We start from the raw sequence: 21,638 nt of genomic DNA, 5'->3' as shown, positions 1-21,638 counted from the left end.
ACACTTCATGATCTCCACCTACTCGTCCAGACACCACGTTGAAGAAGCATACTTATTTGATATTAGGATAATTGAGATCCTCGATCGGTGTATAGCTTCTTTGAGTTCATGAACAATCGATGTGCCCGTCTCGATTTCAATATCAGTGAATAGGGTGATTCCTTTGTTTCTGAGCACCATTAGCATGTGACGGAGGAAACTTTTACGAACATCTACCCCGCGAAAACTAGCAAAGACATGGTGTGTACAATTGGAAGGCAAAGGAGAAAGAGCCGGTAAAGAGTCAAGTGTCCTTTCATTGGCTCTCTCGTCAATGCTTATTTCGTCCTTGATTGCAGTTAAGACGTGATCTGTGCCTCGAGCAGATACATATCCCTGAAAAAGATCCAAAATATATAGATTGTGGAATGTAAGTCTTATTAGAGGCGAACATATTACAATATATAGCTAGTGTATCAGCTAGAAGTAGGTTAATGACATTGGCATAACAACCCTTTCCATATCTAATACATCTAAGTTCTCAATACACAGAAACTTGTGAGAGAATTATCAAATGAGCAAGGCGAGGAGATTGTAAAAACTTACTGTATCATCGGCGAGGACATCACCAATCTCCCGAGCACGTCTCCTATTCTCATCTATGTATTCTTTACGGGATATTTCTAAACCCAGTAGTTCTAGTAAATTGTGCATCACTAATCGTGCCCCATTGTCTATAGATATGAGAGATTTTTCAGCTAAGACTTGAAGCCCACGCCTGATGTCCAAGTTGCTAAAATACTCTCCCAGATTGCTTGTTCTCTCACCTTTGAAAAAACATGCTATATGGAGAAATAAAGCTTTTTCTTTATCACACAATGTCTCATAGTCGCACCTTAATGCTTTCTCAGTGTTTGCATCGAGACTTGTCCTAAGTCTAGGAAGTGCATGCATCCACTCTCCTTTTGACATGCCTCGTAGATATGAACCAAAAACACTTAGACCCAAAGGAAGATTGCCGGCAAGTCCTGTAATTTCCATGGAGAGCTCCTCAAAACCATCATAGGGAGACTTTTGATCAAAAGCATATAGACAGAAGATTTCAAGAGCTTCCAATGTTGATGGAAATTCCACATGGTATATTTGGTCGATCCCATGTGCCTTCAAAAGTTTCTTATCATTCGTTGTGATGATAATCCTGCTTCCGCGGCCAAACCACTGAGGATTGCCAGCCATGGCTTTTAGCTGCTTTGAATCATGTACATCATCGAGAACTAAAAGCACTTTCCTATATTGTTCTTGTAAATTCAAAACGAACGGATGATGGTTCTCAGGACTTCCCCTTATACTCTCCATAAAATCAGTGACTTCAAAATTATTAGAGAGTTTCCAATATAAGGCTCGGGCTACGGTTGTTTTCCCAATTCCTGCAGGACCCCAGATTCCAACCATCCTCACGTCATCAACGAAATCTAATGACAACAGTGAACTTATCTGTGTGATATGATTCTCCATTCCAACAAATCCATCGAAATCCGTTGATGGGGCAGCCTTATTTAACATGTTTGAAAGATTATTTGCAACTTCTTCCATCATATCATCCTCACTTTTCCTAACAAGGGAGAGATCAGAACTTGTTAATATATATTTGACTAACAAATACTTTAGACATTCCATAAAATAATATACTACACTAGTGCTCTTAATGAGAATGTCCATGCAGATTTTTTTTTCATTTTATAAATGTATTTGATATTATTACAAATATTTTAAATATATAATTTCTATTTTAGTGTTATATATTGTGTAACTCTTTCATATTATTTTTTATATTTTTATTCGGCATTATTAATATATAATAATTTGTTTAATAAATTTTACTTTGTTATTAATTTTTATTACTTACTAATATATTTTCTAGTTAGGTACAATAAAATAATGGAAATTACCACAAATATCACATTCATATTACTACTTTTCATGTTTACGCTAACCACTTTTACCCTCGTTTTTAATGAAGGGTAAAAAAAATTTATACTCCTAAGGTTTAACTAATCTAGACTTAAGGTTTAAAGTTGAATGGTGCGGTAGGGTTTTTGGAATATAAAATTTAAGATTCCAATAAATATATAAATAAATACTTAAAAAATAAATTCTTTTTTAAAAAGTTAGTTTAAAACTAAATTTTCAATTTTCAAAAAAGAATTCTGAAAAAATTAAAAAATTCCAAAAAATTAATTACACAAAAGTTTGAATTTGAGAAATTATAATTCGGAAACATAAAAAAATATTTTTATATTATTTATTTATTTAAATAAATATTTGTTACATATATAGAGAACATGAATATAAGAGTCTTTTGCCACTCAATGAACAATGTATTTTGAAAATATCCTTTTAGTGGTGGTAAAGATGAATAATAATACCATGAAAGTGGTAAGCATGTAATTCCTCCATAAAATAACAATCTAAAATAACCAAATAGAGAAACTCCTTTAAAATATGTTTTTTCTTTAATTTATACATTTTGCATATAATAAATTTTTAAAATTTAATTATTTATATTTTAGAAAATAAATATGTATAAGATAACTTATATTTACATGTTATGTTTAAAATATATACTTTAACATATATCTTTTTAGCATTTTACGGGATTTATAAATAAAAACACTGTTTTGTTTAAATATTGCAATCCTATTATTTTAGTAAATTTTATTGATATATGATATTTTTTGGATGTTATGATATTATGTTTTTTTCATTAAGAATTAAAATTATTTGCTTTCAATTTTTACAACATATATAGTTTGGTTTTTCGTGGTGCATTTAAAAAAATATTCTTTATCATCTATGATTTTATCTTTCATAAAATTTGAAAAATTATCATTTTGAGTTAAAATATTTATTTTTAAAATTTTATATTTTGTCATTAAACTTTGGAAAATTAAACAACTATTTTTGAGTTTGGAAGATTATATGAATTTTTATTTTTTTGTTACTACAATAACATATTATTTTATAGAAAATATTTGAATTGGTAATATTTTCTAAATTTTTCTCAACAGATTTTGTTATAATTATAATAAAACATAAATTTATAGTCAAAATTTGACTTTTCATTAATATTTTAAATGAATTACTAAAATTTTATAGTTTTCTAATAACCTATTTTTTAAATAGTATATGAACTAAAGGTTATCATACACTATTATATTTTTGTATATACATTTTTAAACAATATATTGTTGAGAGTTTAAAAATAAATAAAAAGATAATATATAGTTGTATACATAAAAGTTTAACATATGTTAATAAATCTATTTTTGTATAAAAATATTATATAGTTTACGAATTTTCTCCCATTTTAATGATGAGTCATGATTTATTTAAATGAAACAATTTAAAAATAGAAAAATTGTTAATTTACCTATTTAATATAATTTATCATATTTAATTCATATGACACTATTTTTATATAATACAAAATATAATTATAGAATTATAAAAATAGTATAGAATTTTTATTTTCTTTTTTTTTATAATAAAATTTTAGTTACCACTGATTTATGATAATATTATATTACAAATAACAAAATTAACTAATGTGTTATTTTATAAAAATATTTAAATTTTTTGGTAAGATCTTGTTAGATTTTTTTTCAACCGTTTTTGTTATAATCAAAAAAATAAAATTTATAGTTGATTTATTATTAACTAATTTTGTAAGTAGATAAAAATATGATCCTAAATTAATAGATTAGATTATTCTTCTAGATCGCATCATTAGAGCAGTGTTGATAGATTTTAATCTGCACATATACTTTGGCATGTGAACAAAATTTAGGAGGAATCAAAATGACTAACCAGTTCCCTGAAAGATAACCAAAGATAAAGGACAGTTCGTTCAGAGCTCGTTTCCATTTCTCAACGTCCTCCACTGATCTCCCCACACAAGCTTTCTCAAAGACAGATCCAAAATATCCACTCTGCTTCTTCACATCTGCAGCTCCCACTTCATAAAAAAAAGGAACCACTATTTGACCCAACTCTTTGTAGAAGCCGTAAAACCGGTTCGAGTTAAACGATAATATAAATACGATGTTAAGGAAAAAATAGACGATTCAAAACCGAAATGGAAACGAAGGCATGGAGTCGAGACGAATCTCTTTCCTTAACTCTTAATATTCGCTCCGTTAGTGCGACGGATCTGTACGAATATGAGTCCCAGGATAAAACCATGTAAGGTTATCACGCAGTACTCGTGAAGAACCTCTACGAACTAATAATCTACGAAACACTCTCTAGACTTACGCGTAGGAGTTTTTGCTGGTATTTTGCTGTGAAAAAAGTTAAGAAATGAATGAAGATGAGAGGCGATATTTAAAGAGACGGAGACAACCCACTTCCCGCAACAGCTGCTGCACGTGGACGAGAATCTCGCGGAGATCGAGGGAAGTTGAGTTCCGAAACTTCTTCCTCAAGACTCTCTCTTATCTCGTTTAAAACTTTCGAGAAGATAACATGCATGACGTTTTTATTTTCTAGACAAACTACTTGTCGTTTTAAATAAAATTGTATGCTGTTTTTTGAGCTTAACTTGGTCCAAAAAAAATAGTTCTTATCAGGCCAGAGACCCTCCACCCGAGCCCGAGCCGAGCCGAGCCGGCCGAACGGCGGCGCGCGCGTGGGGAACTCTCTCTTCCTCTGAGCTGTTTAACCAACACCAAGTGCTTGGCAATATATAAACATCTCTATTACTCTTCTCCTGGCCGATGTGGGACAAATCCCATAGCCATCATTCATTTACTTGACATATTTTTGGGCTTAAATCATCAGAAGCCCAATGTCATTGTATTCACATTATATAATAAAGGCCAATGCCTTTTATTGATCCAACACTCTTCCCTGCATTTCATGATCTCCACTAACTCGTCCAGACGCAAAGTTGATGAAGCGTAGTGCTTCGATAAAATAACAATTGCTATCCTCGATCTTCTTATAGCTTCTATGAGCCCAGGACCAAAAGACTCCCTCCTGTCAATGAATAGTTTGATTCCCTTTCTTTCAAACTCTTTCTTGAAGTAACCGAAAAAGCCTCTGCTAATTTCTTCCTCGCAGAAGCTCGGGAAGACACGATATTCCCAGTTGTGAGACACAGAGGATGGAAGGGATGAAGGAGACGCAGCAGAATCCATTAGAGATGGTAGAGACAAGATGAAGATCACATCGATGTTGGTGTTAGATCATGAACTAAAGAGGTTTTTGTATAACCACCACCGTTGACTTCATCACCAACAAAAACAGGAAGTTTCGTGTAGAGATGCATTACGGGCCTTGGCCCGCGTTTGAGCCCAACTAAGGCTGTCGCAGTTGACGGACCCGTCACGGGTTAGTGGGTTGACCGCGAAAACTAAAGCTTTCTCTGAGTCGGCTGGGGGGATGAAAGGCGATATTTCTCTTCTTTTTTTTCCCGCTCTAATACCTCCTTTGACCGTAACCGAGCTTCCAAGGCAACAAAACCCCAAACGTAGATAATAGTCTTAATAAGTTCGGTTCTCTGTTGTGCTTCCTATCAGTGCCGGCTTTGGGCTTTGAGGGAGTGCAAATTTTTTCTTGTGCACATGGTTCAAAGACTTAAACCAACACAAAACACCAATCAAGAGCTATGGACCAAATAGTTTCTTTAAGTCTTCCTCAAAAGTCATGATCAGCTAGTTGCATTTGTGATGATCAATTGTGTTTATGATTAAGTTTATCCCATTAGTAATTGTTTTTGCTTTGGTGCTGTTGTGAGGATTGCAGTAATACACATGCTAAAAGACAAAATTGAGTGGAGGATTATGTTCGATTTTGCTTCATGTACACATGCTAAAAGACAAGCTCTTTGGATCTTGTAGCTGTTGTTCTCAGAGCCTTCTTCATTCCCCTGGCATCACTTTTCGCATTCTTCACTGGTAAACTCAATTTCCAAAGTAAATGATCTCTTGAAATCTCTTAGTGGCAAACTCAATTCACAGGTTTAGTATGAAAAAATGAGACCTTCCAAAATTGATGAGCAAACAAGCGCTTAACATTCAAAGAGCAAAGTAACTCCGGTATAATATTAAAAAGAAAAAAACTCAAAACTTTGAATCTAAGTACGAGTGACATCAACGCCTGCACAACCATATTTACAGAGGAAGGATCTAAGACTTATTCTTCTCCTTCGGAGTTTTGCAAAGGGAGATACAAAGAAACAAACTTGGTCGGGAAACTGTAGGAGTTTATGTATGGACCAGATTTGAACAGGAAGATAAAAGTGACCCACCTACAGGCTACGAGACAAAAGGTATTAAGTTCTATTGAGCATTATGGTTGTACACAAAAACTATGAAGCAACAAGAAACTTACCTACAATTATGCCATTGGTCTTATAGCAGACGAATCATAGGCTCAGGCTTTGGTTAGCTGATTCTTGAAAGCTAATGGCCAAGAAAAAACACTAAGTGTTCATGGCAATTAGCTCATCAGGCATGCATTGTCTTATATTAATGACCATTGATTTGTTATAAGGCGATGAGATGTCACAACACTGGCGGCGAGGCGGATTCATCTGCCATTTATATTTCAAAGAAAATTAAAAAAATGTGAATCCAGGCCAAATCAAAGATCCTCTACTGAGAAGCTTAGGAGTATTTACAAACTATACCTGTTCACCATTAAGTTCCAGCTTACGAGACAGAACTCGGATGTTCCGTAGTCCCTCAACAGCTTCTGCTCTACGGCAGTTTCCGACACTATGGAGGCCATAGCTACTCCATGTCCCTCCAGTTCCATCCGATCCTAAACCATCCAAGAAAAAGACAAGCGGTCTCGCACATGGGTCCCTGGGATAATCCCTTGTGCTGAACATATAATTGCTTCGGACCCCTGACCCTCTCCTCCATGTAGAAAAGGTCTTTTGCACGGTGAGGAGATCCGGGAGGAGTTTATTGCCTTCGTAAACTTGAACCGCGTAACCCCACACAACTGAAACAGTCACTGTGTTAGAAGAATCATAGCACACACTCTGCTGCAAAATCCTTGCTGAATCAAAACTCGCAGCCCTGATGAGACGAGCCACCGATTCTGTCCGGTTTGTTTTCGGAAAGAACGGGTCAACTGCGTCCAAGTGATGAAGTGATACCAGTGGAGATAAAGGGTGTGCACATAACAGTCCAAATAGGTTCCCTCTTACATCAATCTATGAAAAAGAGCACATTTATAGTAAGATTCAGATTAACTCTTAGTAGCAGGCTACTAAAAAAAAGAAACAGACATAACTACACTTATCCAAAATCAACCAAATAAGGAAAGTAAGCTAATGCATTGTTCACTGAGGTTTCCAAATTTAGAAACCTCTCCCGGTTAAGCAATCAGCGCATCGATGTTACTGTATAAACTATCATCTTGTCAATTCCAATAAATCAAATTCAAAGCTTTTCGACAATCTCAATCATTGTTACAACAAAATCTATAGTAACGTCCAGATTAAAGAATAAACATACCAACTACATTTACCCAAAATCAACCAAATAAAGAAAGTAAACTAATGCATTGTTAATTGAGCTAAAGTTGCCAAATTTAGAAACCTCTCTTGTTCAGCAATCAGCATTAAAGTTGGAACTTTAAGGAGAACTCTCGTTTTACCTGATGAAACCCAGGCTCGTGAGTCAATGCAACACCAAGCTCAGCCACACAAGAGAAGATCCTGGAGTCACTACCATACATGTGAGAGTACCTCATCAAACAAGAATCCAAAACCTTAGCAAGAACCTTCCCAAGCGAAGCACTGATAGCGAATCCACCGCCACCAAATGCCATATCAAAGGAGTACCTCACGTTCTGATCATAAAACTCCGAGTTACTCCCAACGTACCACCACTTCCTATGATCATACTTGGACAAAACCGTCACCAGATTATCCACAAAGAAGACAGTGTCATCATCCCCGAAAACGAACCACCGCACGTCTTTGTTATCCTCCCCCCGATCCACCGTCTCCTTGACGACGCGAGCCACGCGGATCGCGGATCGGAGACCGCCGGGGAAGTTGTAAGGGAACCTGGAGACGTCTTCGGAGACGGTTACAGGGGGGAGAGCTGGATCGGGGTCGAATCCGCCGCGATCGAGGAAGACGACGGCGCGCGTGGACTCGGGGGAGTACCAGAGGCGGACGTAGGAGCTGCGGGAGAGCCAGGAGCCGTGGGAGGCGGCGATGGAGAAGAGCAAGTGGCGGCGTTGGGTGGGGAAGACGGATAGGGAGCGGGCGAGGGATGAGAATCGGTCGCGGCGGAAAGTGCCGTAGGAGAAGAGGATGTAGATGACGAAAAGGAAAGTGAGGAGGAGGAAGATGTTTCTCACGCGGGGAGAGATCAGCGGCGGCGGAGATGGATCGGGTCGTCTCTTTCGTCGCGTCTGGTTCATTTTTTAAGTCTTTTAACTTTTTTGAGTTTTTGTCTCTCTCAGCAGAAGCTCGAGTTGGGACCAATCGTCGGAACTGCTGGCTGAACACGAGGTTTTAAGTGTTTTCTTTTGGGAAAAACATTATAGACATATCAAGCTCTTTGTCTCCCATTTATCTTTTAATGTTCTCAGAAATTTATGCGGTTTCGTTCATTACTTTTGGTCAATTCGAAAACTGAAAAATTAAACACAAAAATATACTAGTTTGGTTTGATTTGGATTAATTTATTCTTTTTCTAATTCTTTTTATTGAGTTTAACTAAAGACATTCAATTTTTGTTAAGTTTTGGTCGAGCTCTGAGTCATTTTGATAAAATACCAATAGTTTTAGCTAATTTCAATTAATTTCATTTATTTTTAGTTAGTTTAATTAATTGAGAATGATACAAGAGTAATTGCACTCACTCCCTGTACAAAACAAACTAAGTGCATATTTGCACAGGAAGGAAAGCACATTTTTTCGCTGATGTGTATTTTTTTAATTACACTGCTACTCTTGTATAAAACTCTTATCTATAATAAAACTTTTACCTATAGCCTCGTCAACTTTGCAAAGCTCTTTTCGATGTTTATTCTTTCTTTTTGTTCACTTCGCCTCTCTCTCTCTAGTCTCTACAAATTCACAGCAAAAATGAAAGCTTCGATTTTGTATCCATTTTTGAAAAAAAAAAAAAAGCTTCGTAGTTATCTGTTTGAGCTCATCCGTTTTTTTTCCTCGAGGATCTCATTTTCCGGTTTCAGACAAAGACAAAAGCTTAAAGCTTCTTTCCGTATTGTCTTCTGGGTACTCTCAATTTCCATCTTTAAAGCTTCAATCTTTTGTATTAATGGAATAGCACACGAATAAAATCTTCTGTGTTTTTGTTTCTTCTCTTTCTTTGTCTCTTCCTCTAGTTTCATGGGTTCTTGTCTAAATAACTATACATATATGTATCTATGTATGTATAGGTCTATGTCTGTGTATGTGCAGTTTATATAATCTTTGTATCATTTTGTGTTTTAATTTTGTTTTCTTTCATGGTCATGATTTTTGCAGGTTGAATAACAAAGCCAGGAAGAAAGGATCATCTCCCCAACTGACTCCTCCTCCGCTGATCACTTGCACACCATTTTTTTGTTTTATTTCTCAGGGGAATTTTGTATGTATATCTGGCTAAACAACCATTTTAATCATATGTATTGCGATTTGTTAAAGATTTAATTCTATGTTTAGCTGGACATCTATATCTAATCATATGTTTTGTGATTTATTAGAGAGTTAATTTTTTATTTATCCGAATTGATAAAAAATAACCACCACCAATTGATATAATAACCGGTAAATATAAATTAAATACCAGTTAACATGAAAAATATATAGCTAAATCAGAATATAACAATGCTAATTTAAAAATGATCCATATAAGTGAGATTATATCCAGCTAACTTACATATTAACTATATATCCAGCTAATTTTAAATTGATCCATATATGTGAAATTATATCCAGCTAACTTGCATATTACATATATATGAGTAAGTGTGTTTGATGAAAGGGGCAAATGGTAAAATACTCCCGACAAAAGCTACTGACAACCATGTTTTTTTGTGCTTTTACTCCATCCTTGCAAATTTATTACTTATTGTGTAATTTTGTTGCAAATCGCTCATGATACAATCTATTACACCAAAAAAAAGAGCAATTGCATTGAATATACATGGATGTAGACATAACTAGTTTTCTAACGCTGGCCACTATTTATACACTGCTCACTTTCATTTATTCCAATTTTGACCCTATCTAGCTTTTATTATTTCTGTTAGAAATAGGGTATACGTAAAAAAAAACTGATAATGAAGGGCTTATGCGTTATTTGTCCCAGCTGCATATATATATCGACTAATTATGTAAAGTATTACACGTTTTTGCAACTGTGAGATGTTTCATGTATATTTATCTAAATGACTCAAAAAAATCCATCTTATATACTTCGGTTGTCATTTTTTGCTTTGTGTGGTTGGTGGTTCACTAGTCTTGCCACCCTTGTACTATTTTCTGTTTTGCCTTTTATGCTTTGTTTTCTTCTTTAACACTAGTGAAATCAACTACATCATTATATAATGTATATATCTATTTATTGATGATTAAAGTACCTACAACAAAAAACAATATGATGAACACATTCACATACAATGATTCTACAATGTAGTTCTCTCTGTAACACATAGATCGGTGAACGTTTATGTATCTACGATATTCAACTTCCGATAAGCCTTGCATTCTAAAATCTGCAAAAAAATTACATCTTCTGGCAATCGAATCCCAAACCTAGTGTCTAAGCCTTTTTAAATCTTGATCACTAAGCCATTGTACTTCCATAGTGCTTTTTTCCTTTCTTTGTCATTTTTCTTGTTCGAATTTCTCCGGATTTTTACCGATTATCTTATGAATCTCTCTGAACTTATAGAGGTCCATGGCTTCTCAAGAGGGAGAGCTTTTAAAGGTGGTAGTGCTTTTAATGTTGTCGTGGTGTTGTTTGCATTCCGCTGTTGCTAGGATTCTACTAAGATCTGAGCCGAAAGTTTCTGATGGATGGTTGTTAGCAATATATATCTCTTTGGTTCCTCTTGCTCAACGCGGTTCTCTCTTAGTTCTTCACCTTTAATTGCATGCAAGTATATGAATTTTCTTCGGTTTAATTTTGTGTTTGTGGGTTGGTTAGTTTCTTTGTTCAGGTGTTGTTCTTGGGTTTGATTTGTTTTTGCTGGTCTGGGATAGCTTCGGTTTAGTTGCTTGTTTGGGTTTGGTTTTCGTCGATTAGCTTCTTTTTAGTTTGGTTAATCTTTGTGTTGCCTATTCTACCGTCCCTAGAGTAGTTAAATAAATAGTTCTCATCTTTGGTCTTTCTTAGACTATTCTTGGAAGGCTGGGCTTATTTCGGGATGCATAGTTCATATTTTATACCTTTTAAGTTGAAGATTAGGTGGTTAAATGGTTGATTCTCGGTTATGGTTTATTGTTGGTTTATAGGTCTCTTGTGTTTTGCTCGTGGTTCCTAGGGCATCTCCGGTTCGAGTGTTAGTCCGCCAAGAAGCTTCTCTTGAGCTTTGCACTGCCGCGAATACTGCTCGTTCTATACTTATGTGGATATTGTGCATCTCTTTCTTACTTGGTTACATTTGATTGTATCTTTTGTTTTAATTAAGTTTTAGGTTGGCTTGGTATTTTTTTTTTGCTTTCAGAGGAGTGTCTTTTACCAATTTTTGTGTGTTTTCTTTAAATTTTAGAGTTGTGGTTTTGGTAAAATTCTCAGACTTAGGGTCTGACTGGTTTAAACGCAGCTGTTGCGGTTGCGGCTGCGGGCGTTTGCGGATGCGGGTGGTTGCGGTTTCTAGCGGTTTTAAGAGATTTGTACGATTGGTTCTGCGGTTAGAAATTGGTGCGTTTGCGGGATACTTATGACTGGTTAACTACCAAATACAGCAGTGGTTAAATAATAAATTAACAATATTTACATTTTATATAATTATAAAAATATCAAAAATCATAATATTATAATAAATATGTAAATTATATTTTCAAAGTTATAGTTTTAAATTTTTTAAATTATAGAAAATATTTTTATTTTAAAAATTTATAATATTAATTAAAATATAATAGATATATTTTAGTATTTTTATAATTCCATTTTAAAAATTTTATTTTTATTTTTATTTTTATATTTATATGGTTTTTGAAAAAAAAAGAAAAAAAAATTATTCTCCCGCAACCGCCCGCAACCGCAAACGCTAGCTGGAACCAACTTTTGATTTTAAGAGGTTCGGAGCGGTTTGAAGCGATTTGTAGCGGTTTGTATGATTGTTTCGAAACGCTGTCAACCGCTACCAATCGCAAAAGCTGCGTTTGCGGATGGTAGCGGGAAAACCAATCATGCTCTTAGTTCTTTTGTTTATCTAGATTTAACTCATTGGTTAATATATGTATTTTAAAGTAAAAAAAAAAATCAGTTCGAAATATTTTAAAATTGGTTTATTTTAAATTAAACAAACTGACTGATTGTCTTTTTTTTCTTACGTCACAAACTGACTGTCGTAGTAAACCAAATCAATAAATGAATTAATTTTATAATATTGCTGATCATTTTAGAATCCATAATCGAATAAACTAAAAGCCAAAATCGGGCCAAAATTGCAAGCCTAGTTTTGATCAACACTCGCATACGAGAAAACGACACATTTCTACTTCGGGCTAAGATGGGTGTAACGTGCTTTACTTATATTGAAACATGCTTAGGCTTTTAAGTTTGTTTCTTTCTCGATCTTTGGATCCTCTGACTCACCCGAGAATCTCTTGTGGACTTGATCTTCTCCTTTTGTGCACAACTCAAATACAAACTCTACAGCAGGTAATTAATGACGATAATGAATTTCATTAAAAAGTTTGATTTGTGTAGGTTCTATTGATCTATGTGAGGATTCATTGTTTTGTGTCTTTCTCAAAATGGAATAACTGACGGCTGACGCCAAGATGAGAAATACAGAAGTACACTTGATATTCAAGAAAAACAAGGTCAGGGTTCATACTACTTCGGGAGAACCCCCCACCCCCACCACCACCCCCACCACCTTAACTATTTTATAAGATACAAATATAAAAATAGAAGATGATGAATGATACTAATTGCTCTTTAAATAACAATTTAATTTTCCTTTAATCAATATGAACCATGCAAAATGAGGTTGCCTTTATCTTTTCATAGTAAGCTTGTAATAATAAAATAAAAGGTTGACTACTTAACCACCGGGCACAGTGACTAGAAAACACTCAATAACGAAGAGTTTGTCGTCACCCCTAAAATAAATCATTTTCTTTATGCTTACTCCATTCACAAATCACCATTATGTGATAAATAATTGATTGTATAACTAATTCTTTCTTTTCTCGGTGGTGAATTGTTCTAGGCTAAACGAGAGTACAAGTCACTAGAATTTAACTAGTGAGAGATGGTTATTCGCTTTTGATGTTATAAATAAATCTTCAGATTTTTGTGTTATACAGTACAATGTACTAAAGATATCATGCACTTTGAACAAAGATAAAACATCAAAATGAATACTTATGTGCTACAATTTTAAAACTAGTACACGTTATAAACAGTTAAACTAATTGTTGTAACATAATATTTTTTTTGGCAAAACATTTAAGTTTAGTTGTCCTTTTTTGATAAAAAAAAAACATATTTCCTTGTCGTGCTCTGATTTTGGATAGCAAAAAAAAACTTGCACAGACATTAATGTATGTGGATACTATATACTTTTCTATAGACCACAAAAACACAATGATTTCATTCTAGAATGCGATGTGAACCAAAGGGTCATAAACGAGTCAACTTGAAGCTGTTCTTGGAACTTGTGCATGGCAATGCATCTAACATGAGGAGGAGAGATCGTCTGGTGGAGAAAAGAAAACAAATTATTGACATTTTTGTCATCGAGTGATAATTACGTCAAAATGATAGGTTGATATACGTACACGTGTAAAGCTTATTTAATGTCTTAAACAAAATAGCCAGATGCTTTTAAAAAATCATTCCTATATAAATCAAATCTTGAAACCGAGAGATGAAGACAGAGAGTAATAAGAAAATAAACATGTGCAGAGGTTTTGAGGAACAAGAGAGAAGAAGAGACGACGGAGGATGCCGGAGAATCAGAGCTCCGGTAAGCTGCGATCTCTGCGGTGAGAACGCAGCCGTGTATTGTGAAGCCGACACTGCTTTCCTCTGTAGGAAATGCGATCGATGGGTCCACTCTGCGAATTTTCTTGCTCGGAGACATCTTCGGCGCGTGATCTGCACAACTTGCCGGAGATTAACTCATCGTTTTCTTGTCGGAGATAATTTCAGTGTCGTCTTACCAGAGTCCAAAGATAAAGATACGAGTTGAAGAAGATCGTAGAGTCATTACAAAGTCACCTTTGTCTTTCTATGTTCTAATTTTTAGTTTCCTTCTCGTAGTTTGTTAGTTTTTGTGTTTTTATTTCCTTTCTAAAGAAGTAAAGATTGAAGTTAAAATTAAAGAAAGAGAAGACTCGCCAGTGACCAAGATGGATAGTAACCACAGCTTTGTTTATCTATTACTAGTAAAATAAGCTTTTAGACTCCCCAAACAATAAGGATGTTGATTTCGTAGCAAAGCCCATAGAGGAACAGACAGAAATAATAAAACAAAGGATATCTTGTAGTTAACAAACAAAGCATTATCTCAGTCAAAAAAAAAAAAACAAACAAAGCATTATCATACGGACCTTTCAAAATTTCAGAAGTTGATCTTGGAAAATCAGTATGTTGCCTTTACTTGGGATAGATCATAGAAGTATCTCTCATTGAAAACTTTCACTATCAGTTATGGATCATATTCAAAAGTTTCTCCAGATTCTTGCAAATCTTATTTTCACCCGTTTTGTCGTATTAGCTCTAGCTTTACGTGATGCATATCGTATCTACTTCCCAACCCTAAAAAGGCATGCGTTTACGTCTTAGAAGCATGATCCTGACTCCCTGAATCTCTTTCTTAAGAACCCTACTCTACCAAAAAAAATAGAAACAAGAACTTGTCTCTGTTCTTACAAGTTACAAGTTACAACGAATTTGAGACTCACGTGTGCTTGGCTTTCTTTTTCTTGTATATGTGTTTGGCCTCATCCTTTATTTTGGACAAAACTAACTTCAATATTCTATTCCCATGGCGACTCTCCTATCAGAAATCTTGCAATCTCGGTAATTAGTCGCTCTGCTTTCTCCTGTGATATTGGACATCGAAAGTGACTAGCTCGGATTAGGACTGGGTATAATATCCGTACCCAAAAAACCGACCTGAAACAGATTCGAAAATCAGAGTATCAAACCCGATTGGACCTTGCCTAAATATTCGAAAGGGTCCTTTTCAAAACCCAAAAAACCGAAACCGAATTTATCAAAAACCGAATAAGTATCCAAACATTAAAAAGTATTTATACTTATACTTATAATCATATAATACATAAAATTTAATTATAAATCAAATATAATAATTATTTGGGTATTTTATAGATAGAAATGGATACTTTGGATACAAATACTCAAATTAAATTGTATCTATGGTTACTTTCGGACAAAAATAACCAATTCAAACCATGTCTATTGAGTATTTTTTTGTTTTATAACTATTTTTGAATAAGTTTAAGTAGTTTAGATATAAAATATCGAATCAAATCAGGTAGTTTGGTTACTTCAGTTAAAAATCGAATCCACCCGGACCCAACTTAAATTTGATCATGATTTTGTAATACCTGAATAGACCTTTTTCGATAGCAAAAGACCAATACCCTAATGGATCATATTCATACTCGAAGAGATATTCGAATGTCCATACCTAGCTCGGAACAAAATTTCCCGCTAAGGCAAAACCCACACCTTTTATTCTATAGTAATAGTATTTTATGCACGTGCAAAAATAATTTTTAATTAAAATAATTAAAAATGATTAAAAGAATTATTATTAGATTATGTTTTTTAGGTCTGGGCGTTTTTAACTCAACCCGAAATACCGACCTTAACCCGAACCGGAAAAATCAAAACCGATTCCGAACTGTTTTACAAAAATATCCGAATGGGACTTATGAGCTTACTACTTTGAACTTTGGTTATAACCCGAACCGAAATCCGAATTAGGATCGGAAAATATCCAAAATTAGTTAAATATGTTAATGTTTTTATATATATTAAGGTGATTTAGATATTTTAGAGTATTCAAAATATTTTTGTAGTTTGTTTTATTTGTTATTTTGAATATTTTTTAGTTAATTTAGATAGTTTAACTAATTTTTAATTAGATTTGTAAATAATCTATTTATATTGAAAAATTTTTGGTCAATTTTCAAGGTTTTTAAAAATATATTTTTTACGATTTTAAAGATTGGTTAAATCCGATCCGAACAGAACCCGAAAGAAACCGAACCGAATCCGATCCGATAATTAGTAAAAACCGAATGGTACTTATGAGCATAACACCGAAAATCCGAATCACCCGGACCGAAACCGAACAGATCACCGAACGCCCAGGCCTAATGTTTTTTATAAACGATATTTAAAAATAAATACACAAATTTATTGGAGAATAACTAAATAATTTATAGTAAAAATAATGTTTTAATATTCCAAAAAATGAATCAAAGTTATGGAATAACAAAAATAAGATATGTTGATGTGATAACATAAAAACGAATGTGGTTACTATAAAAAATTCCATACACCAATACGATAAACACTTGTTACGATCTTATCAATTTATAATTTGATGGCACCAATAAAATAAACACTTAATGTTTGGCTCATAGATGTGTTCTGTGGTCACCACTTTTATTTCTTCAAAAGGTTTAACAAATCAAAACAAATTTAATTCAGCTCACTTTTTTTATTTTTGGAAAAACTCTTTTCAACAAATCCATTTTATCCATACATCCAAAGGTATGTCATTTCAAACTCAAGGAAAAAATGATGCACTATTATTAGTTGTGTCGTTCCATTTTGTTATTTACATTCTTCTCCGAAAAAAAACAAAACAGCTACCAAAATAGGAAGGCCAGAGATTAAAGGGACACAGTATGAGCTTAAATAACAAAAACGAACTTGAAATCACATCGTATTATAGCTTTTTGGCCTCCCACCAATCTCAGCCTCGTAAAAGCTTCGCGCCATTCAAACTCTTGACAAAAGGGGTGGCGACACATCAATGAGCTTCTTCAACCCTTTACACAATCATGGCAACGATGAAAACCAGTAGATATGCAAAGAGAACTACAAATGAATTATGGAAGAGAGAGATACTAGTAAATCAAAGAAGCAATCGTTAAATAATATACGAGGCATTTCCAGGATCAAAAAGCAGTGAAAAGAGCAAGATGATCAGGATATACCACAAATTGATATTGCGTCACAAGCCATTATACCTGAAGGAATTGTCTTATCCCTCAGAATTGGTAATGGACGCCCAAAAAAACACTAAAAACAATTTCAATACGCTCAGTGGAAGGAGAAGTCGTTTAATTAGTAAAGCTCACGGCAAAACAAACCCTTTACAGAATTTGTAATTGTCCACTGCTCTTCTTACACTCTTCGTGCTTTCATCTCATCATAGCATCAAAAGTATATTATAATAAAAAAAACATAAACTAGGTAGACAAAAGAGCTTCAGTGTGTGTAACAAATTCAGATCATTGATCAATAAAAACCTCACTGAAATCCGCTAAGATAATTGTTTTTATCATCATAAGCTCATCATATATTCCATCTAAGCCAAAATCAATAAAAAAGAAAACCAAATTAATCAAAACAATTTATAAAAAAGGTGAAAGGGAATACTCAGACAGCCAAGGGTTACTCTTCAACTTCTGGGTGAAGTGCCCAGATCTGAAACTCTAGTCCACAACATTATTGTATCATCACCATATACCCTTCCACACAAGAAACAAAAACTTCAGAAAAACACTAGACAACGCAACAATTTTATCATTCACTGAGACAGTAGATAATGATCCTATGAATTTTGCAGAAGAAGAAAAGCATATAAATATACAGAACATTTGGAGATTAGGGTTTCCCTAGGCGGCTGTACTTTATTATGGGCTTTACTTGGCCCAATTAAACTATATGGGCCAACCTTCCGTGACCCAACAAACAACTTAGATACTGTATAAAAACAAACACTCTTTCTGGCTAAACCAGTAAAAAGAAAGAAGGATCCAAAACCTTTTTTTTTTTTTTTTTTTGGTCTAAATGTTAAGATTTATACCACTTTTTTGAGTTTTACATTGCTGGAAAACACAGCTTATTACAAAAGGAAAAGAGCAGAGAACTTAGAGAAATAAAGAGAGAGTAGAAGTTAACTATAGGGGGAGATGAAGCAGAAATACAACTCAAGCAAAGAAGGCGACGGAGCAGTGCTAGACCGAAGAGACAGAGATAGAAGCCTATCCCTCATACGACGATCCAAAACCTTTAAAAGCAAAGAAAAGAAGTATCAACCAATAAAATGACGATGGAGCTTGTGTTCATCCCGTCGCCAGGAATCGGTCATCTCAGATCAACCGTCGAGTTAGCCAAGCAACTAGTCAACGGTGATGAACGTCTTTCCATCACCGTCATCATCATCCCTCGATCTTCCGGTGGCGACGCCAGTGATTTCGCCCAAATCTCTTCCTTCTTCACCCCGTCTCAAGATCGTCTCCGTCACGAGACCATCTCCGTCGCGGATAATCCTACCGGTGAACGCCTCCCGACTCAAGTCTACATCGCCAATCAAAAGCCACAAGTGCGAGATGCAGTCGCGAAACTCCTCGATCCAAACTCGCCGTCGTCTCCGCCGCGGCTCGCCGGATTCGTCATCGACATGTTCTGTATCTCGATGATGGATGTAGCTGATGAATTCGGAGTTCCGACTTACATGGTGTACACATCTAACGCCGCGTTCCTTGGATTCTCGCTTCATCTCCAGAAGATGTACGACGAGAAGAAGCTCGACACGAGCGAGTTGAGTGAGTCGGTCAACGAGTTGGAGATTCCGTGTTTGACCCGTCCTTATCCCGTTGAGTGTCTTCCATACATTTTCGTTTCCAAGGAGTGGCTACCGTTATTTCTAGCTCAAGCAAGAAACTTCCGAAAGATGAAGGGTATTTTGGTAAATACCGTTGCTGAGCTGGAGCCTCACGCTTTGAATGTTTTATCACGTGATGACGGTGGTGATCTTCCTCGCGCTTACCCTATAGGACCAGTGCTGCATCTCCAAAACGGATCTCGCGATGACGACGGCGGGAAGGAGTCGGAGATTTTGCGGTGGCTCGACGAGCAACCGGAGAGATCAGTAGTGTTCCTCTGTTTCGGTAGCTTGGGAGGTTTCAGCGATGAACAAACTAGAGAAATCGCCGTGGCCTTAGATCGCAGCGGTCACCGGTTTCTCTGGTCGCTCCGTCGCGCATCGCCGAATATATTGACGGAGGGACCCGGAGACTACACAAATCTGGAGGAGGTTCTCCCGGAGGGATTCTTGGATCGGACGTCGGATAGAGGGAAGGTGATCGGGTGGGCTCCGCAAGTGGCGGTGCTGGCGAAGCCGGCGATTGGTGGATTTGTTACTCATTGTGGATGGAACTCGATGCTTGAGAGCTTGTGGTTCGGCGTTCCGATGGTGACGTGGCCGCTCTACGCGGAGCAGAAGGTGAATGCGTTCGAGATGGTGGACGAGCTGGGATTGGCGGTGGAGATACGGAAGTTCATTAGGGGAGATTTGTTGGAGGGGGTGATGGAGACGGTTACGGCGGAGGATCTAGAGAGAGCGATAAGGCGTGTGATGGAGGAAGATAGTGACGTCAGGAACAGAGTGAATGAGGTGGCTGAGAAGTGCCACGTGGCGTTAATGGACGGAGGATCGTCAAAGGCGGCTTTAAGAAAGTTTATTCAAGACGTGCTCGAGAATGTTGTGGTCTAGGTTCATTGGAGGGAAAGTTGAAAGGAGATTTGAGTTTTGCATGTTCACTATGAGATGCTTTGACTTCGTTTTGTTTCCCATGTGTTTTGTATGTTATACATCTCGTGAATTCGCCCCACAAATGGTTTACATGTGTATGAAATGTAGTATAAAACTATTAATGAGCTTTGAATAGTATTTCAACAATAATTTTTAAAAAATTATAATTATAAAATTATTAGTAGGAAGCGTGCAGAAATTGTAACATACATAACACATCAAAACTCAAATTCTCTCCTATTATGTAACATGTCATTCTAGCATAAAGTGTGCAAGTGACGAGTTTCACCAAAATCAGTGTAATTTCTATGTTAGGGTAAATTTGATATCTCATATGGTTTGGCTATTACGAATAAGTAATAGCACTTCAGCAGTGGTAAACTATGCTTTACTACTTAGATTTAGATTCGGTTAAAAGACGGTTCATAATTTTTCTTAGATTTTAACTAGGAAAAATTAAGAAATGTCTCTTAAATAAGAGATATAAGAATCGCCTCTTAGCTGAAGAGTGTAAAAAAAAGTGTCAAATCATAAGTTAAGAATCTCGGCTAAGAAATTGGTGTTAATCATGCCCTTAGATGATAACACACGCGTATGCCCTTAGATGATAACACACCCGTATGTGCAGAGAGAATTTTTTTTATAATAATATTTATTCATTAAATGGTTTAAATATTTTGCAACACTATAATTTTTATCCGATAAATACAAATGTAGATATCTTAAATGTATCATCGTTGTTGAAAAGTTAACATATTATATCTCATTTTAATTATTTTTGAGACTTCATATACACAAAAAGAAATTAAGTTTTGTGGTTGATACAAATCACTAAAACCATATAGGCAACATCAATTGTAAAATGACGAAAGGAGATTAGATTTTCTGCTCTCGATTTGTTTACTATTAAATCGGCATAAGTGATTTTATTTTTTATATCTATAAAATTATACTTTCGTTCTCGTTTCTGTTTTACTGATATGAGTTTTGTTTCTTTTTTTTTTACTTTTTCTGTGAATTCGGTGAATTACATAGTGTCAATTTAAAAAAGATAGACATCTGTAAAAATAAGTTTCATCCCAGATACATATCTAAGAATCAAACTTTTGAAGAAAATCACATGCAAACGCTATTCACAGGTTAGTGTTCAAATCTAATATATCAAGTTGTTAAATAATATAAGTGCGGACTCGAAATATAAATGTTTGTCTAGTATATATATTCACCAGTTTGGTCTAAAAAACATTTAATTCAATAACAACAAAACAATTTGCTTATTTTATTAACCTACGCTTGTGAGGCTTAGTTATTTAAGAATATACCTATAAAATATATATAATATTTTACATTTCTAGTATATGTGAACTATGTATAAATTAGATAAGATATTATGGAGAAACAAATATTAGATGAATGATCAAATATCTTATTATTCGAACAAACTCAAAAAGAGGTGATTGAAATCTTTTCATTATATTTCATTAAAAGCTTTTTATAAATAAAAATCAAGACTAAATTATTTAATCTTAATGAAATAATATATATATATATATACATATATTGCTTCCAATATTAAAAATCACTTTGAAGCAGATCATAAGTATGGCAGACTGATGCAACCGTGGTTTGAA

At 34.9% G+C, this 21,638-nt stretch overlaps 3 protein-coding genes, 1 long non-coding RNA gene and 4 other non-coding genes across 9 annotated transcripts; 2 read left to right on the top strand and 6 right to left on the bottom strand.

The window, feature by feature from the left end:
- Window positions 1-17: 17 nt before the first annotated feature.
- On the bottom strand, window positions 18-1,692 carry LOC106376376 (disease resistance-like protein DSC2). Its single transcript, XM_013816450.2, has 2 exons — window positions 586-1,692; window positions 18-375 (listed from the first exon to the last, which is right to left on the bottom strand). Exons 1-2 carry the CDS (start codon window positions 1,654-1,656, stop codon window positions 19-21), a joined length of 1,428 nt encoding a protein of 475 aa, XP_013671904.2. The 5' UTR covers window positions 1,657-1,692; the 3' UTR covers window position 18.
- A 4,338-nt stretch (window positions 1,693-6,030) lies between these two features.
- LOC106361030 lies at window positions 6,031-8,626 on the bottom strand. 2 transcript variants are annotated; one of them, XM_013800730.3, is made up of 4 exons: window positions 7,651-8,626; window positions 6,671-7,204; window positions 6,373-6,574; window positions 6,031-6,296 (listed from the first exon to the last, which is right to left on the bottom strand). In XM_013800730.3, exons 1-3 carry the CDS (start codon window positions 8,425-8,427, stop codon window positions 6,464-6,466), a joined length of 1,422 nt encoding a protein of 473 aa, XP_013656184.2. In that variant the 5' UTR covers window positions 8,428-8,626; the 3' UTR covers window positions 6,031-6,296; window positions 6,373-6,463. The 2 variants fall into 2 exon arrangements, with proteins under 2 accessions (XP_013656184.2, XP_048629625.1); XM_048773668.1 differs by having other exon boundaries at window positions 6,377-6,574; window positions 7,651-8,560.
- Window positions 8,627-8,812: 186 nt separating this feature from the next.
- LOC125601622 lies at window positions 8,813-11,981 on the top strand. The gene is made up of 2 exons (XR_007334365.1): window positions 8,813-9,250; window positions 9,503-11,981. It is a non-coding gene; the product is annotated as an uncharacterized LOC125601622 (long non-coding RNA).
- Window positions 11,982-17,339: 5,358 nt separating this feature from the next.
- On the bottom strand, window positions 17,340-17,466 carry LOC125579390. Its single transcript, XR_007317408.1, has one exon. It is a non-coding gene; the product is annotated as a small nucleolar RNA snoR80 (small nucleolar RNA).
- A 36-nt stretch (window positions 17,467-17,502) lies between these two features.
- On the bottom strand, window positions 17,503-17,626 carry LOC125579369. The gene has a single exon (XR_007317386.1). It is a non-coding gene; the product is annotated as a small nucleolar RNA Z152/R70/R12 (small nucleolar RNA).
- Window positions 17,627-17,670: 44 nt separating this feature from the next.
- On the bottom strand, window positions 17,671-17,761 carry LOC125579363. The gene has a single exon (XR_007317383.1). It is a non-coding gene; the product is annotated as a small nucleolar RNA R11/Z151 (small nucleolar RNA).
- A 77-nt stretch (window positions 17,762-17,838) lies between these two features.
- LOC106376368 lies at window positions 17,839-17,939 on the bottom strand. Its single transcript, XR_001275489.3, has one exon. It is a non-coding gene; the product is annotated as a small nucleolar RNA Z157/R69/R10 (small nucleolar RNA).
- Window positions 17,940-18,212: 273 nt separating this feature from the next.
- LOC106446953 (UDP-glycosyltransferase 71B5-like) lies at window positions 18,213-20,258 on the top strand. Its single transcript, XM_013888792.3, has one exon. The coding sequence runs from the start codon at window positions 18,517-18,519 to the stop codon at window positions 19,966-19,968; it is 1,452 nt and encodes a 483-aa protein (XP_013744246.2). The 5' UTR covers window positions 18,213-18,516; the 3' UTR covers window positions 19,969-20,258.
- The last annotated feature ends 1,380 nt before the right edge of the window (window positions 20,259-21,638 follow it).

Source organism: Brassica napus, chromosome A1 (genome assembly GCF_020379485.1).
Source record: "Brassica napus cultivar Da-Ae chromosome A1, Da-Ae, whole genome shotgun sequence".
Lineage (NCBI taxonomy): Eukaryota > Viridiplantae > Streptophyta > Magnoliopsida > Brassicales > Brassicaceae > Brassica > Brassica napus.
Note: the sequence above shows the minus strand (reverse complement) of the source record. Positions and strands in the feature narration are given on the sequence as shown.